General features: G+C 38.9%; 1 protein-coding gene across 6 annotated transcripts in view; it reads right to left on the minus strand.

Moving 5' to 3' along the window:
• The window catches only part of ppp1r9a (protein phosphatase 1, regulatory subunit 9A), a 231650-nt gene that overhangs the window by 156768 nt on the left and 57972 nt on the right, over nucleotides 1-16910 (minus strand). For all 6 annotated transcript variants that reach the window (XM_073054199.1, XM_073054197.1, XM_073054200.1 and 3 more), the window contains exon 3: nucleotides 16785-16905. In XM_073054199.1, coding sequence (XP_072910300.1) covers nucleotides 16785-16905 — 121 coding nt within the window. The remainder of the gene's footprint in view (nucleotides 1-16784; nucleotides 16906-16910) is intronic.

The raw sequence follows: 16910 nt of genomic DNA on the forward strand, positions 1-16910 counted from the left end.
AGAGAGACCCAATAATCCTTTCAGCATCCCTTGCAATCCTTTGTAGGTAGGGACTTATGGTCAGATGCCTTGCAATTTTGGTATCAAACAGTGATGTAATTGATCAGGGCAGTCTTGATGGTCCTGTAAAAATTGATTAAAATGGAGGCAGGGCCTTACTCACCTCAACCTCCTCAGGAAGTGCTGTGCTTTCTTGACCAAAGAGGTGGTGTTGAGGGACCAGATGAGATCATCCATTATGTACACTCCCAGAAACTTGGTGCGAACTCTCCCCTTGGAGGAGCTGTGTATGTGCAGTGAGGAGTCGTCAGTCTGCACCTTCCTAAGGTCTACAATAATCTCTTTGGGTTTTATTCACAGTAAGACTCAAGTTGTTGAGCTCGCGTCATTCTATCAGCTGCTCTACCTCCTCTTTGTACACCGTCTCGTCATCATTGCTGATGAGATCAACCAGTGTTGATTCAGTTGTGAACTTGATGACTCGGTCCAAACTGGAACCAGAAATGCAGTCAAGTGTCAGCAGTGGGCTGAACTCGCAGCTCTGGGGAGCACCAGTGCTCAGCATGATGGAGCTACACCTGTCTGTCAACACAGACCAAATGTGATCTTTATATCAAGAAGTCCAAGATCTATTAACAGAGGGAGGTGCTGAAACCAAACAAGGACAGTTTACTCGCCATCTTCTGAGGGATGGAAGTATTAAATTCTGAGCTCAAGTCATTAAATAGCCTCTAGAAAAAGAAGCACCATTTTCCAGGTGGGACAAGACAGTGTGGAATGCAGAGGCTATGGCTTCATCAGTGGACTGAATCAAGAAACAAGCAAACTTGAAAGGTCCAAAGTAGTAGGAAGATGGGATTTAATGCGATCCTTAACCAGCTGCTCAAAGCACATCATGAATGTTACGGTCAGGGTCACTTAATGGTATTCATTGCTCTCTTGTCCCAAATGATGGTGGCTGCATTGAAGCTTGAGGGGATTGTGGACTCTTCCAGATAGATATTGAAGATATCTGCAGAACAGTATTCTCAGCACCCAACCAGGTACATCCAAAGCCCCGCAGCTTTACGTGGGTTGACCCTGGCTAGGGACTTCTTCACATCAGCTGCAGCCAGACAGAATGCCTGCTCCACCGAGCGTGGATGACATTCAACCTATCAGGAACAGAAGGGTCACTGTGGTTGATGCACAGGGTGGACTTGTAGTCCATTATGGTCTGAATGCCCTGCCACATGCACCTCATTTTTCTGGTGTCATGGAAGTGGCTGTATATTCTCTGTCAACAATCCTGTTTTGCCTTCCTGATAGCATAGGAAAATGCAGCTCTTTCTGACTTGGGAGCTGTCTTATAGCCCAATCGCAAAGCAGCATCCCAATCTCTCAGCTGTGCCTGGACCTCTGCCGTCAGCCATGGCTTCTGATTTGCCCTCACATAGATGTGTTTAATAACCATGACATCCTCAATGCAGTTCTCAATGTAGCTGGGCACTGACCTCACATATTCATTGATTGGTCATAGGCAGCCGCCTCCCTGAACATCTTCCACTCCGTATTTTCAAACACCTGGCCTGAAACAGCTCAGATTCCTCAAAAACCTCAAACATCCGCTCCTCGTGACCAGGTGTTTTATCTCCCTTTGACACATTTAATCAGTGGTTTGACCTGTTTAATCAGTGGTCAGTTTGCTGGAATTAGCATAGTAGATAAATGGCCAGAGAACCTGACATGGGATGGGGAGCAGCTTTGTATGAAGCAGGGTTATTGGTCTAAGCCAGGTCTAATGCATCCTTACATCTAATAGCAAAGTCAGAATACTTAAGAATTTAGGCAGAACTGTTTTTTTCAGTTAGCATGGCTGAAGTCACCAACAACAGAGAAACCATCAAGGTGTGAGTTTGCAAGTCACTGATGGTGCATAGACATCACATGGCGCTTCCCGAGCATTAGCACAGGGGGTGATGTATTCAGCCACACTCACAATAGCAGTGAACTCTCTCAGTAAAAGGGCCTGCACTTCACCATTAAGAACTCTCCCATAGATGTACAGTGGGTTATCACTACAGAAATGTCCAAACACCAGTTTTTATTAAAAAAAAACATACATCTTGCCAGCGATCACAGGAATTCTGTCGGTCCGAAAAGAGATGAAACCCTCAACTGGATTCCCGCTTCAGGGATGGTACCCTAGAGCCATGTTTTCGTCAGAATGTACAGTGCCTATAATGTATTCACCCCCCTTGGAAGTTTTCATGTGTTATTGTTTGACAACATTGAATCACAGTGGATTTAATTTTGCTTTTTTGACACAATTAACAGAAAAGACTCTTTCGTGTCAAAATGAAAACAAATTTCCACAAATTGGTCTAAATTTATTTCAATTATTAAACTCAGAATAATTGATTGCATAATTACTTACACCCTTCAAGACAGTATTTGGTAATTGCACCTTTGGCAGCAAAGGTGGAGCAGAGTAATGATGGCACTAAACAGCAACTCCTTTGCTTGCATCTTCAGAAACAGCTCTATTTCAATCTTTAATATTTTTATTTTTCCCTTTCAGAGTTCTTTTGAAGACCCTGACCTGGAGTTACAAGCTGACTTCAGTTCTTTGCAAAAATGGGATCCGCTCTCAGGGTTTCATAACTGGCCGTTGTTGTTCGGCACACTAAGGGCTCAGCCTTGGATTTGGAAGCCTAGGGTCTCGGGGCCTGGAGATGGGCAGGTCAAGGGTCAGCGTCACAGCAGGAGAGTCGGAATATCTACGGCTACATGCCCAGAGACCCAAGATCTTCGAGATCTTTGGGCACAGAGCTCGAAAAAAGTGACATAACATACTTTTAATATCGTAAACCGGCGAGTTGTTGGTTATGTCTGCCCGTTCACTGGGAAAACGGAGACACCTCCTTCTTCCTCATTAGGGTGAGAGAGTGAGAGAGAGAGAGAGACAGAGCCAGACTGTGGTATGTCATATACCAGGTGAAACACAAAGTCTTTGGAATACTGCAAGTCTGTGCCTTTGCTATTGCTTTACTCTCACTTGAGTGCTCAGTGGTGGGTGCCGATGCTTTTTTTGCCGGTAGGGGGAGAGGGGCGATTGTTACTTGTTGCTGCTTACACGTGGGAGGGAGAGGAGCTGGGGGGTGGTCTTTGGGGCTCTAACATTTAACAGTCATTTATTCTTTGGGGCACTCCACTGATCTTAAATTAGACCTTTGAATTACAGCCTTGAGTTTGTGGGGATAGGTCTTTATCAACTTTGCACATCTGGACACTGCAATTTTTCTCCATTCTTTACAAACTGCTCAAGCTCTTTCAGACTGCATGGGGATCGTGAGTGAACATACCTTTTCAAGTCCAGCTACAAATTCTCAATTGGATTGAGGTCTCGACTCTGATTTGGCCACTCCAGGATATTGTTGTTATTACACCTTTCCCATGTAGCTTTGGCTTTATGCTTGAGGTCATTGTCTTGCTGGAAAACAAATGTTCTTTCAAGTCGCAGTTCTCTTGCAGACTGCATCAGGTTTTCCTCCAGGATTCCCCTGTATTTTGCTGTATTCATTTAACCTTCTACCTTCATAAGCCTTCCAGGACCTGCTGCAGTGAAGCATCCCCACAGCATGATGCAGCCACTGCCATGTTTCACAGTAGGGACAGTGTGTTTTTGATGATGTGCAGTGTTTGGCTTATGACAAACACACAGTTTAGTCTGATGGCCAAAATGCTCAATTTTTGTTTCATCAGACCAGAGAACCTTCTGCCAGCTGACTTCAGAGTCTCCCACATGCCTTCTGGCAAATTCTAGCCAAGATTTCATGTGAGTTTCCGTTCCCCCCCCCCCCCCCCACCCAAACAGTGGTTTTTTGCCATTCTCCCATAAAGCTGCAACTGGTGAAACACCCGGGCAACAGTTGTTGTATGCACAGTCTCCCGCATCTCAGCCAGTGAAGCTTGCAATTCCTCCAGAGTTGTCATAGGTCTCTTGGTGGTCTCCCTCACTAGGCCCCTTCTTGCATGGTAACTTAGTTTTTTTTTTAGGACAGCCTGCTCTAGGCAGATTTACAGATGTGCCATATTCTTTCCATTCTTGATGCTTGACTTAACAAGTATTTGCTGTATTAACTGTATTTCCACCTTTAATATCTTTATTTTTCCCTTTCAGGGTTCTTTTGAAGACCCTGACCTGGAGTTACACACAGGCTTTGATTCTTTGCAGGGATGGGACCCATTCTCGGGGTTCCATGACTGGCCGTTATTCAGCATGCCAAGGGTTTGGCTTAAGAGTCTCGATCATGTTTGGAAGCCTAAGATCTCAGGGCTCTGGAGATGGGCATCGAGGGTCGGTGTCACGGCAAGAGACTCGTGTGTCATCGGGGAGGCCGAAAAATCTTTCACCGTGGGCCCGAAGACCCGAGGTCTTTGAGATCTTCGGACACAGAGCTAAAAAAAAGCAACAAAACGGACTTTTAACATCGTAAACCAGCAGGTTGTTGTTATGTCTCCCGTTCAGTGTAAAACTGGGGACACCTCCTTCTCCCTTGCCAGGAAGAGAGAGAACCTGTGGTTTGTAAAATGTCAGATGAAATGTGAAGCCTTTGGGGTAACTTTGGTCTATGTCTTTGCTATTGCTTAGTACACACCTGGGCTTGGTGACAGTGCACTTTTTATTGCTGGTGGGGGAAGGGGGATCGTTGCTTGCTGCCATTTACGCGCGGGAGTGGGGAACTGGAGAGGTTCTTAGGGTTCTCATGTTTAACTGTTGTTTATTCTTTGGGGCGCTTCTCTGTTTTTGTGGATGTTTGTGAAGAAAAAGCATTTCAGGATGTATGTTGTATACATTTCTCTGACATTAAATTTGACCTTTGAAGGGATTCCGTAGAGTTGCTTGGAGTATTCTTTTGTCTTCATGGTGTAGTTTTTGCCAGGATACTGATTCAACAGCAGTTGGACCTTCCGTATACAGGTGTATTTTTACTAAAACCAATTGAATCACCTTGACTGCACACTGGTCTCCAAAAACAGACCTCCATTTAACTAATCATGTGACTTCTAAAACCAATTGGCTGCACCAATGTTGATTTGTTGTGTCATATTAAAGGGGCTGAATACTTATGCAATCAATTATTTCATGTTTTATATTTATAATTCATTTAGATTGCTTTGTAGAGATCTGTTTTTACTTTGACACAAGAGTCTTCTTCTGTTGAGCACTGTCAAAAAAGCCTAATTAAATCCACTGTGAATCAATGTTGTAAAACAATAAAACATGAAAAATTTCAAGGAAGAGTGAATATTTTTTATTGGCACTGTACCTGTCCACCTCATGTTGATTCAGTCTCCAATGCAAGTAATCTAGTTTATTTTCTAGCAATCGATCATTTGAAACCAGAATCAGCGTGAGAGCTGGCCTGAAGAGTTTCACCTTTAGTCTCGCATGAATACTAGCGCGCTTTTCTTGTTTTTGCTTCCTTGAGCACCACTCCCGATAGTGCCCCCCTGAGTGACTAGGAGTCAACAACACAGTCCACAATAAGCCCATGCTGTGGAGCTCATCTACTGTCCAACAACTCACTGGTGAAGTAGACTTCAAAGTAACTTCATTATCGAAGTATATATATGTCACCATATACAACCCTGAGATTTATTTTCTCAGGTGCATACTCATAAAGGAATAACAACCATAATAGAATCAATGAAAGACCACAGCAACTTGGGTGGTCAGTGTGCAAAAAAGAATGAACTGCAAATACAAAAAAAATAATAATTTGGAAGTTTGGCTGATCATCAAGATTAGCAAAATGTGTGCAGATATTTCAGCTCCAATTGAGAAGCCATGATCAGTGCACATTTGTGTGTGCTATCTCCACAAAATGCTGGAGATTGTACCTGGACCCTCTCGTATCTTACTTGTTTGCCAAACTTGAATGCCCCTCATCTGGCCTTCAACAGATTGCGGATCTGATGATTCATCCAGGGGTTCCCCTTTCAGAAGACTCTGAATGATTTTGTGGGGACACACTCATCTACAACTGTTTTACTAAGTCCGTTGACAACCATGGTGTATTCATTCAGATCCACAGAACATGGCCCAGTCCAACAACTCAAAGTAATCCTGTAGCTGCTCCTTTGCCTCCCATGACCACCTCTTTGTTGCAGTACTTGATGCTCTTAATATCCAGCAGTGTCGTGTGATCATAAGAAAGAAATAAAAGATGAACAATTACACCATTAGTTGGAGCCAGAGTAGCCGCTGTGACTAAATGTGCTGCCATCTTGTGCATATAACATTGTGAATATTGTATCCAAATCTTTGAAATCTCAATTCTGCAGCCATCTTAGTAGTGCTTTCTTAATCCAGACTTGAACAATTTCTCTTTTCTTCTGTGAACACCCCAAGTGCAGAATCAGAAAATCAGGGTTCCCTCTTGCATGCCTGGTGTGGCATGGCTTGCTAACTTACTTTTTGAAGATGTACAGTAGCTTCTAATATGGGTGAAGCCAATCGAGAACTGCAGTAATGACTGCAGCCATCTTCAGTTACCTTCAACTGGTACCTGCCTTGTCCAAAATTATACGTTGTGCAATAAACAACATGATCAGTATTGGCTTTAGGCTCCATACATTCATGTGATGTGCAAATGAATTTCCTGTACAAGATCCAGCAGCAAAAAATGAATACAGAATTTATGTACATCGTGATTTCCATCTCATTTTCAATCATGGTCATTCTTCTCCCATCCTCAGCCCACCAATCACCTACTGGCCCATCTCACTACTCCCCCTCTCCTCTTTATACCAGCCAATTTCCCTTTCCACTCTCAGTCCCGAAGCAGGGTTTGAGTCTAAAATGTTCACACTTCCATCCCTACCTCCACAGATGTTGCTCAACCTGACAAGTTCCTCCAGCAGATTGTTTGTTGATCTAGATTCCAGCATTTGCAATATTCCGTGTCACTACACAAAGCCCAGCGTCAAGCAGGTATGAGTTTTTTTTCCACTGAACCAAAACATTTTGGGAGGGTTCTCAAGATACCTAGGATATCATGTGTATATCATGTCATCTTGTGCAAAGTTATCCTCAGAGTGCTTTGCAACAGGGTACATATCTAACTTAATTTTTGACTAAGCAGAGTTTTAGCACCCCAAAGTTTGGGCATCCACTAAGAGATATGGGGTATCAGTTTTATCAAAATTTTGCAGCTATATATCAAATGCATCCTTCATCAGTCTGGGAAATCAACAGAAACATATTAAATGGCAAGTATGGCAGTTTAGTAACCTTATTATAAAGATAGGACCCAGAGTCAGTAGAATACTGAACATCAAAAGTAAAGGTGAGTTAAATGCTCCCAAAACCAGAGAATCAGAACAAAACTCAAAACAAAGTTCTGCCACAAAATTAAAAAAAATTAAGTGGTAAGGTGTAGGTTCCATAAATATAACCACTATCAACCATGAGTGAGCTGGCATATGAGAAAATTCAGTATTTTCAAGTAATTTCAATCAAAGCACCCAAACAGATCATCTCATCTTTGCAAAGTCTCAATTTCTGCAGGTATCGATCTCCAACAGACTTGATTTACATAAGCAACAATTTAAGAGACTTAGCAATGCACAGAATTTTAAAAAACCATATTTTCTAGTCTATAAACACTTTAGTAATTCTACATGATGCTGTTTACTCGCAGTTAATAACAGCCAAGCAGGACAGACATGTAAACAGTGTCAATACTAAAGATTGAGAGGGGTCACATGATGTCGTGCTACTGATCGGGCGCTTCCCTGAATAACTCCTACAAAAAGTTCTTTACAACCTGTTTATAAAGCTCTCATGTAACTTTAACAAAAGCAATGGTTTAAAGGAAAAATCGTGGAAATCCTACTGGCGCTAGTGCTGCTGGCCTTGCACTCCCGGGGGCGTCTGGAGTTGAGAGACGCGGGAGCCATGATGAGGCCTGCTCGTCGGACGGTTTCTCTGAGCCTGCGGAAGGCCTGAAGACTGCGGCTGCACGACGCGGTGATGGCTCAGGCAGTGACTTCGCGGCCGCAATTCATGAGTTGGCCGATGCAGTCCAGACTTTAACCGGTAAGATGGACAAATTCAAGATACATTTAGACCTCATCATTCAAGAATCTAAGGAAATGAAGCAGACTTTGGAATCTTTAAATTTGTGAACCCAGGATTTAGAAAATAATACGAAGGATGTTGTAAATAGATTACAAAACCTAGAAAAAGAAAAAGGTTCCTAGAAGATTGAGAAAGTAAAAATAATGGATAAACTGGACTCCCTTGAAAACTATAGCAGAAGAAATAACATCAAAATAGTGGGTTTAAAAGAGGGACTGGAAGGAAGAGATGCAGTAACTTTCTTTCAAGAATGGATCCTCAAAGTTCTGGGGAAAAAGCATGTTGACAAAGAATTAATTATAGAAAGAGCACACAGGACTTTACTCCCCCAACCACTTCCAGAGCAAAGGCTGCGTTCTATACTTATATGCTTTATGAAGTATCAAGATAAACAAAAAGTATTACAAGCTACAGCAATAGAGGCCAGAGAGAGAAACGGCCTATTGGAGTTTGAAGGGGGAAAGGTATCCTTCTTTCCAGATATTAGTGTGGCCTTGTTAAGAAAAAGGAAAGACTTTGACTTAACAAGGAGGTTATTAAAGAATAAAGGTCTTCAATATTCTTTATTATATCCAGCAAAGCTGAGAATTACTCCGTCAAATGGAGGGGGAAATTTTTTACTAACCCCCAGGAGGCGATAAACTTTATTCAAAAAATATGAGACATTTCCTGAATATCTTCTGGAACAAGAGGCCTAGAAAGATGCATCTTGGACAAAATATATGAAGATTATTTGATTTTCTTTATTAATATAGATTAATTTTAACAACATTATAATCTTGAACTTTGAATCAATATGATTATGGATGAAAACTATTATGATTTAAAATATTGAACTTAAAATCCATACGATTATGGATGGGAATCACTATGAATATTAATTTCCTATTAAATCTATTTAGTCTTTTATTTTGGATCTTTTTGAATTATACTACTTAGGAACTATATAGTTCATCTAATTTTGTTATAACTAGTACAAATCACTTTGATTATATAGATATCTTTTTTTTGGATATGTTTAATTTTTTGTATGCAGGATATGTATTAAGTTATAATATTTAGGTTTATATTTAGTAAATTTCTTTGAATTCTCTTCTTTATTTGGATATACTGCTATATTAATGATATTTACTTTCAATATTATAGATTATGTCAGATATTTAGTAATAACGGGTGTGGAATATAATTTATTTTTTACAGATGTTTAATTAAGGAGTTATTGGGGGATTGGGTAGTACTTTTTTTTCTCTTTTTAAAAAAAAAGATTAATTATGTTACATGTTAAAGAATGTCCATCTTTAGTGCAATGTTCATCGGACCCCATAGTAAGAGGGGTTAAGGTGCCGTGGACTTGGAGCGCCAGTTGGGAGGGTTTTTCTCCTTTTTTAAAAAACTTTTTTTGATATCTTTTTTTCTTTTATTTTCTTTCCTTTTTGGTTTCCTTACAGTGACAGAACATAACAAATTAAAGAGAGGATGGGTTGGTCAAGTAATAGCGTCCTACTTTAATTCTAAAGCCAGAGGAGTGGCAGTATTGATAGGGAAGAATTTGCCAGTGCAGCCCCGACTAGGAGTTGAGGATGCCATCTTCTACCTGCTGAACCGTGTCTACGCCCACCTGGACAAGCCGACGAGCACTGTGAGGGTCATGTTTTTTGACTTCTTCAGTGCATTCAACACCATCTGCCCTGCTCTCCCGGGTGAGAAGCTGACAGTGATGCAGGTGGATGCTTCCCTGGTGTCATGGATTACTGATTACCTGACTGGCAGACCACAGTAGTGCACTTGCAACACTGTATGTCAGACAGAGTGGTCAGCAGCACTGGGGCTCCACAGGGGACTGTCCTGTCTCCCTTTCACTTCACCATCTACACTTCGGACTTCAACTACTGCACAGAGTCTTGCCATCTTCAGAAGTTTTCTGATGACTCTGCCATAGTTGGATGCATCAGCAAGGGAGATGAGGCAGAGTACAGGGCTACGGTGGGAAACTTTGTCACATGGTGAGAGCAGAATCATCTGCAGCTTAATGTGAAAAAGACTAAGGAGCTGGTGGTGGACCTGAGGAGGACTAAGGCACTGGTGACTCCTGTTTCCATCCAAGGGGTCAGTGTGGACATGGTGGAGGATTACAAATACCTGGGGATACGAATTGACAATAAACTGGACTGGTCAAAGAACACGGAGGCTGTCTACAAGAAGGGTCAGAGCCGTCTCTACTTCCTGAGGAGACTGAGGTCCTTTAACATCTGCCGGACGATGCTAAAGATGTTCTACGAGTCTGTGGTGGCCAGTGCTATCATGTTTGCTGTTGTGTGCTGGGGAAGCAGGCTGAGGGTGGCAGACACCAACAGAATCAACAAACTCATTCATAAGGCCAGTGATGTTGTGGGGGTGAAACTGGACTCTCTGACGTTGCTGTCTGAAAAGAGGATGCATGCCATCTTGGACAATGTCTGCCATCCACTCCATAATGTACTGGTTAGGCACATTAGTACGTTCAGCCAGAGACTCATTCCACCGAGATGCAACACTGAGCGTCATAGGAAGTTATTCCTGCCTGTGGCCATCAAACTTTACAACTCCTCCCTTGGAGTGTCAGACACCCTGAGCCAATAGGCTGGTCCTGGACTTATTTCCACGTGGAATAATTTACCTATTATTATTTAATTATTTATGGTTTTATATTGCTATATTTCTACACTATTCTTGGTTGGTGTGACTGTAACGACTGTAACAAAACCCAATTTCCCTCGGGATCAATAAAGTATGTTGTCTGTCTGTCAGTGAAGGTGAAGGCTACTATCATGGACCCGGCCAGAAGATTTGTTATGGTCAACTGTCAAATATATTCAGAATCCTGGACACTTTTGAATGTATATGCCCCCAATTATGATGACGAGAAATTTATTCAAAATATTTTTCTGAAAGTTGTTCAAGGATATGAAAATAACTTAATTGGAGGGGTTTCAATTTTTGTCTGGATCCAATTTTAGATAGATCAGTTAAAAAAGTCGTGAAGGTCAGGGCAGCAAAAACCACCCTGTCCTTCATGAAAGACTTGAATATAATAGATGCTTGGAGATGGCAGCATCCAAGGGAAAGAGATTACTCTTTCTATTCAAAACAATAGGATTCCTACTCTAGAATCTTTAATATCAGCTAAAACAGAAAGTAGGATCATTCAAACAGAATATGCCGCCAGACTACTCTCGAATCATTCACCTTTAATTTTATTACTTGAAATGCCTGATAAACAAAAAGCATTATACAGATGGTGTTTTAATCCTTTGCTGTTGAAAAGACCAGAGTTTTGCAGTTTTATTAGAGCTCAAATAGAACTGTTCTGTGAGATGAACTCACCCTCTACTGCCAATATTTTTTTTTTTATTATGGGACACATTAAAAGCTTATTTAAGGGGACAGATAATTGGATATGTTAAGGGTATAAAAATATACAACAGGATTAAATGAATTGGAGAAAGAAATAACACAATTAGAAAAAAATTGGCAGAATTCAACAACAGAGGAAAATTATAAAAAATTAGAATATAACACAAAACAAACCTACAGAATAGAAAAAATGATACTAAAATCAAAACAACAATATTATGAATTAGGAGAGAGAACCCATAAAGTATTATCTCGGCAATTGAGGGTGGAAGAAACCTCCAGAATAATAAATGCGATTCGAACAGGGGAAGGCAAGATTTCATATAAGCCAAAAGAAATAAATGAAACTTTTAAGCCGTTCTATCCGGAACTATATATCAGAATCAGTGGGTGACTCATTGAAAATTGATGATTTCTTGTCTAGTTTACAACTTCCCAAATTGAGTCAACAAGATCAGGAAGAATTGAATGCCCCTTTTTCTAGAGATAAAATTGAAAAGGCCCTGGGCTTACTACAGGCTAATAAATCGCCGGTGGATGATGGTTTCCCCCCCTGAATTTTATAGAGAATTTAAGGATCAATTAATGCCCCTTTTTATGAGGGTTCTGACTCAGGCTGAGGAGACCCATACTCTACCAGAATCCTTTTCATCAGCAATTATAATGTTAATTCTTAAGAAGGATAAGGATCCGCTAAAATCAGCATCTTATAGGCCTATTTCACTTTTAAATGTGGACTATAAAATTATAGCAAAGGCATTGGCTAATAGATTAGCTCAATATCTGCCAAAATTGATTAAATCTGATCAAACAGGATTTATTAAAAATAGATAATCTGATAATATTGACAGACTATTGACTATATTACATTTAGCTAAGACGAAGGTGGACCCGACTGTAGCAGCGGCTTTAGATGCTGAAAAGGCCTTTGATAGGCTTGAATGGGATTTTTTATTTAAAACAATGGAAAAATTTGGTCTAGGCCAAATATTCATAAATTAGATAAGAGCACTTTACCACCAGTCTAAGGCCAAAATAATTACGAATGGGCAGATTTCACCAGTTTCTCTCTACATAGATCTAGTAGACAAGGTTGCCCACTATCTCCAGCTCTATTTGTTCTGGCAATAGTGCCATTGGCTGAGGCTGTTAGACAGGATCCAGACATAAAGGGGTTTAAAGTGGCCCAGGAAGAATATAAAATTAATTTATTTGCTGATGACATTTAGTATATTTGGCTGACCCAGCCGGCTATTTGGTAAGACTTAGGACCTTGCTGGACAATTATGGTATAGTCTTGGGATATAAAATAAATTTGAACAGAAGTGAAATTTTACCTTTAGGTAAAGGAAACTATGCCCAATATGGCACTCAGTTTAGATGATGGGCAGGATAAACTGTATAAAAATGAAGATAATGCCAAGACTTCAGTATTTTTTTCAGTCTTTACCTATCCTATTATCTAATAATTTTTTTAAGATTCTCAATGGACATGTTCAATTATTTTTATGGTCGGGTAAAGTATCTAGAATCTCCATGGAAAAATTGACCTGGGACTATAAATTGGAAGGGTTAAAATTACCAGATTTTAAAAAATATTATTTAGCTGCACAAGCATGTTTTATTGCTTCTTTTTTTGATGAGACAACTATTCCTTCTTGGGTTACAATTGGCTTACATATGTTGGGAGAAGAGATGCCAGAAGAATTTATATATAAATGTGACTCCAAATTAATTAAAAACAAAAAATCCTCTACTGAGACATGTAATTTATATCTGGGAAAAAATTAAACAATTTATGGGAAAAAAAAGGAATATCCTCAAAGACGCCATTATCTCAGAATAGATTAATACCCATGACTCTGGGTAATAAATTTCTAGTCACCTGGTATCAACACGGTATCAGGTGCGTTGAAGATTGTTATAATCAACAGAGGCAATTTATGTCTTTTGAGGGACTTAAAAATAAATATAATTTATCTAATAATACATTCTTCTGCTATCTCCAATTATGATCTTTTTTGAGGGCCTGTTTGGGTCCATCACTGGCCCTACCAAGGTGCTCAGACATGGAGATTCTAATTCGAAAGGGGAATACAACTAAATTTATCTCTAATATGTATTCTTTATTCTGGGACCAATGCCCAAAATTAGGTATATACAGATCGAGGGAAAAATGGGAGTCGGATTTAGGCATTGTAATTGATTATCAATGCTGGTTTGGATAGTGTTACCACCCTTATCAACTCCAGATACAGAATCATACATTTTAATTTTTTTACATCAGTTATATCTCACAGCTGAAAAAATACATAAAAATAAACCAGAAATTTCTGACAAGTGTTTTGGGTGTGGCATAGATGTTGGTACCTTTGAGCATTCCACCTGGCTATGTACGAAACTGAGATATTTTTGGATAGATTTGGGGGAGGTACTGGGAAAGATTCTGGGGATGGATTTCCCTCTAGACCCAGAATTGTTCCTTCTGGGGAATTTAGCAGTTTTGAAAGCTAGCTTCCCCAGGAATAAATCCAAATTTATTAAAATTGAGTTGTCAGTAGCCAGGAAATGCATAGCAGTAACATGGAATTCCAATTCCCTTGTACATATTGATCTTGAAATAAAGAAACGTTATCTCTGATAGGTCGGATTAACACTATTAAGATGGTTATTTTACCCAAGTTTTTATATATTTTTCAAGCGGTACCAATTTTTATTCCGAAATCTTTTTTCACTAATGTTGATTCAAAAATTTCCTCATATATTTGGCAGAATAAAAATCCCAGGTTAGGTAAAATATACTTACAGAAGGCAAAGAAGGAAGGTGGATTAGCATTGCCTAATTTTAGATTTTATTACTGGGCAGTTAATATCAGATATTTGATATGTTGGTTGAAAGATTGGGATGGATCTTTTAGCCCTCATTGGGTGAGCCTGGAAATTAAATCGGTACCAGGTTTTGCACTGGGTTCTATTTTGGGGATTTCTCTCCCTTTTGCTCTTTCTAAATTGCCGAAACGAATTGACAACCCGATAGTTAAACATACTTTACGTATATGGTTTCAATTTCGGAAATTTTTTGGGTTGACTCAGTTTGTTTTATTGTATCCAATTGTATTGTATTGTATTGTATTGTATCCAATTGTTTTTTCCACCCTTCAATTATAGACCAAGCTTATTTGACTTGGAAGACTAAAGGATTACTACGATTTTCTGATTTATTTTTGGATAATTGTTTTATGTCTTTTGAGCAATTATCTAATAAATATAATTTGCCTAGATTTCATTTTTTTTAGATATTTACAGATTAGAAATTTTTTAAATACTGTACTTCCTACTTTTCCAAACTTTGTGTCTTCAGGCATTTTGGAGAATTTGTTTGAATTAAACCCCATTTCAGAAAGGGCTTATATCAAAACTTTATAATATAATTATGAAGATACGTTCAGAGCCCCTTTATAAGACAAAAAATGATTGGGAAAGAGAGCTTAACCTTATTATTCCTATTGAGAATTGGGATAAAATTCTTCAATTAGTTAATACATCATCTATATGTGCCAAACATTCATTAATACAGTTTAAGATTGTACACAGAGCTCATATGTCCAAGGATAAATTGGCTCATTTTTATTCCTTTATAAATCCTATTTGTGATAGATGTCAATCTGAAATAGCGTCTTTAACTCATATGTTCTGGTTGTGTCTGCTTTTGAAAAAATATTGGAAAGATATTTTTGATATTATCTCTGCGGTATTGGACATTGATTTACAACCCCATCCTATTACCGCAATTTTTGGTTTACCAATGATGGAGTCACTTCATTTATCTTCTTCCGCTTGTCGAATGATTGCATTTCTTACACTAATGGCTAGAAGATCTATTTTGTTGAATAGGAAGGAAATTAATCCTCCTACTGTATTTCATTGGTTTTCTCAAACTATGTTAGGTTTAAATTTAGAAAAAATTAGAAGTGGTGTATTTGACACTTCTACTAAATTTGAAAAGATATGGAGACCATTTATTCAATATTTTCATATGATGTAATAGGACCCTGTTCCAGGCCTATTTGATTTTCCAGTTTTGATTTCATATATGTCAAGAGGATCGGAGTTGACGACACTGATGATTTTGTATTTTTGTGAGATATTATAAACAGCCCTTTTTTTTCTTTTTTTCTCTTTTTTGTTTTTTCTTCTATTAGTTATTAGATTTTTAGATTAGTCTTTTTTCCTTTTTCTTATTTCTTTTTATTTTATATTATGATACACCTAGGTTTGCCTTGTCTATTTGTATATTGTATCATTTACAATGTGGGAATACTCATTTATACTGTAATCATTGTTCTTGTAATCTTTTATAGTTAGTTGAAATATGTACGTTTGTAATCCCATTATCTATGTACCAATTTTATTTTGTTGTTATTAATAATGATAATAAAAAGATGGAAAAAGAAAGAAAGAAACGCAAAGTTGTATACCCCTTGAGAAGATTACTTTTACCCTTAGGAATGGATACGTTATGTTCATTGAGATTTGGCAACCATATTTCGATTACTTAAATGCCCGGATTGTTTAACTTATTTATTTTAATTCTTTTAAATTAATATATCCCTTATTATAAGCTAGTTTCTTAAATTTGTATTTTAAACTGACTCTGAGAGCTGGATGCCTACTTTTTTTTTCTTTCTTCTTCTCTCCTTTCTTTCCTCTGTCTCCTGTGTTTTGGGATAGGTGTTCTTTTTTTTCTCTTGGACTTCTTAATGTATTTGAATTAATTTTTTTTCAATATGTATTAATTGAGTCCTTATATTTCTTCTTTAAAAAAATTAAATAAAATATGTAAAAAAGAAATACTAAAGACTGAAACCCAGGAGTTGAGGCCCAAGTCCCAGGTCTACAGTTTCACTGGGGAAGTTGGAGGTCTGATGTCTGAGAGTCCAATGTAGGCTGGAGACGGCCTGTCCTGGAGTTGGGGGGACTGCCTCTGTGAGTGGATGGGAGGGAGGAAAAAGGTTTGTATTGCTGCTGTTGTTCTGCTGAACATTGTGGGCATGCTATGTTGGCACTGTAACAAGTGGCTGCACTTGAAGATTGACCTCAACACATCCTTTGTGTTGTTTGTTAATAGAACAGACCATTTCACTGCATGGTTTGATGTACAAGTGATAAACAAATAAATCTAAATCTGATTTTATACTTGTGTCTATGAAACATTCTGCAAATTATCTAAGTATATGAACTTTCTAATAACAGTTTTTCTTACCTGCTATCTCTCTGAGCTGCACCTCCTTCAGTAACAGTCTTCACAAAAATTCCTAGTTTTTCTAATCCTGCATCTGCACCAACTCCCATTCCTATAATACTGATGCCAAGACCATCCTCATCTGTG

The sequence above is a fragment of the Hemitrygon akajei genome, chromosome 8 (genome assembly GCF_048418815.1).
Source record: "Hemitrygon akajei chromosome 8, sHemAka1.3, whole genome shotgun sequence".
Classification (NCBI taxonomy): domain Eukaryota; kingdom Metazoa; phylum Chordata; class Chondrichthyes; order Myliobatiformes; family Dasyatidae; genus Hemitrygon; species Hemitrygon akajei.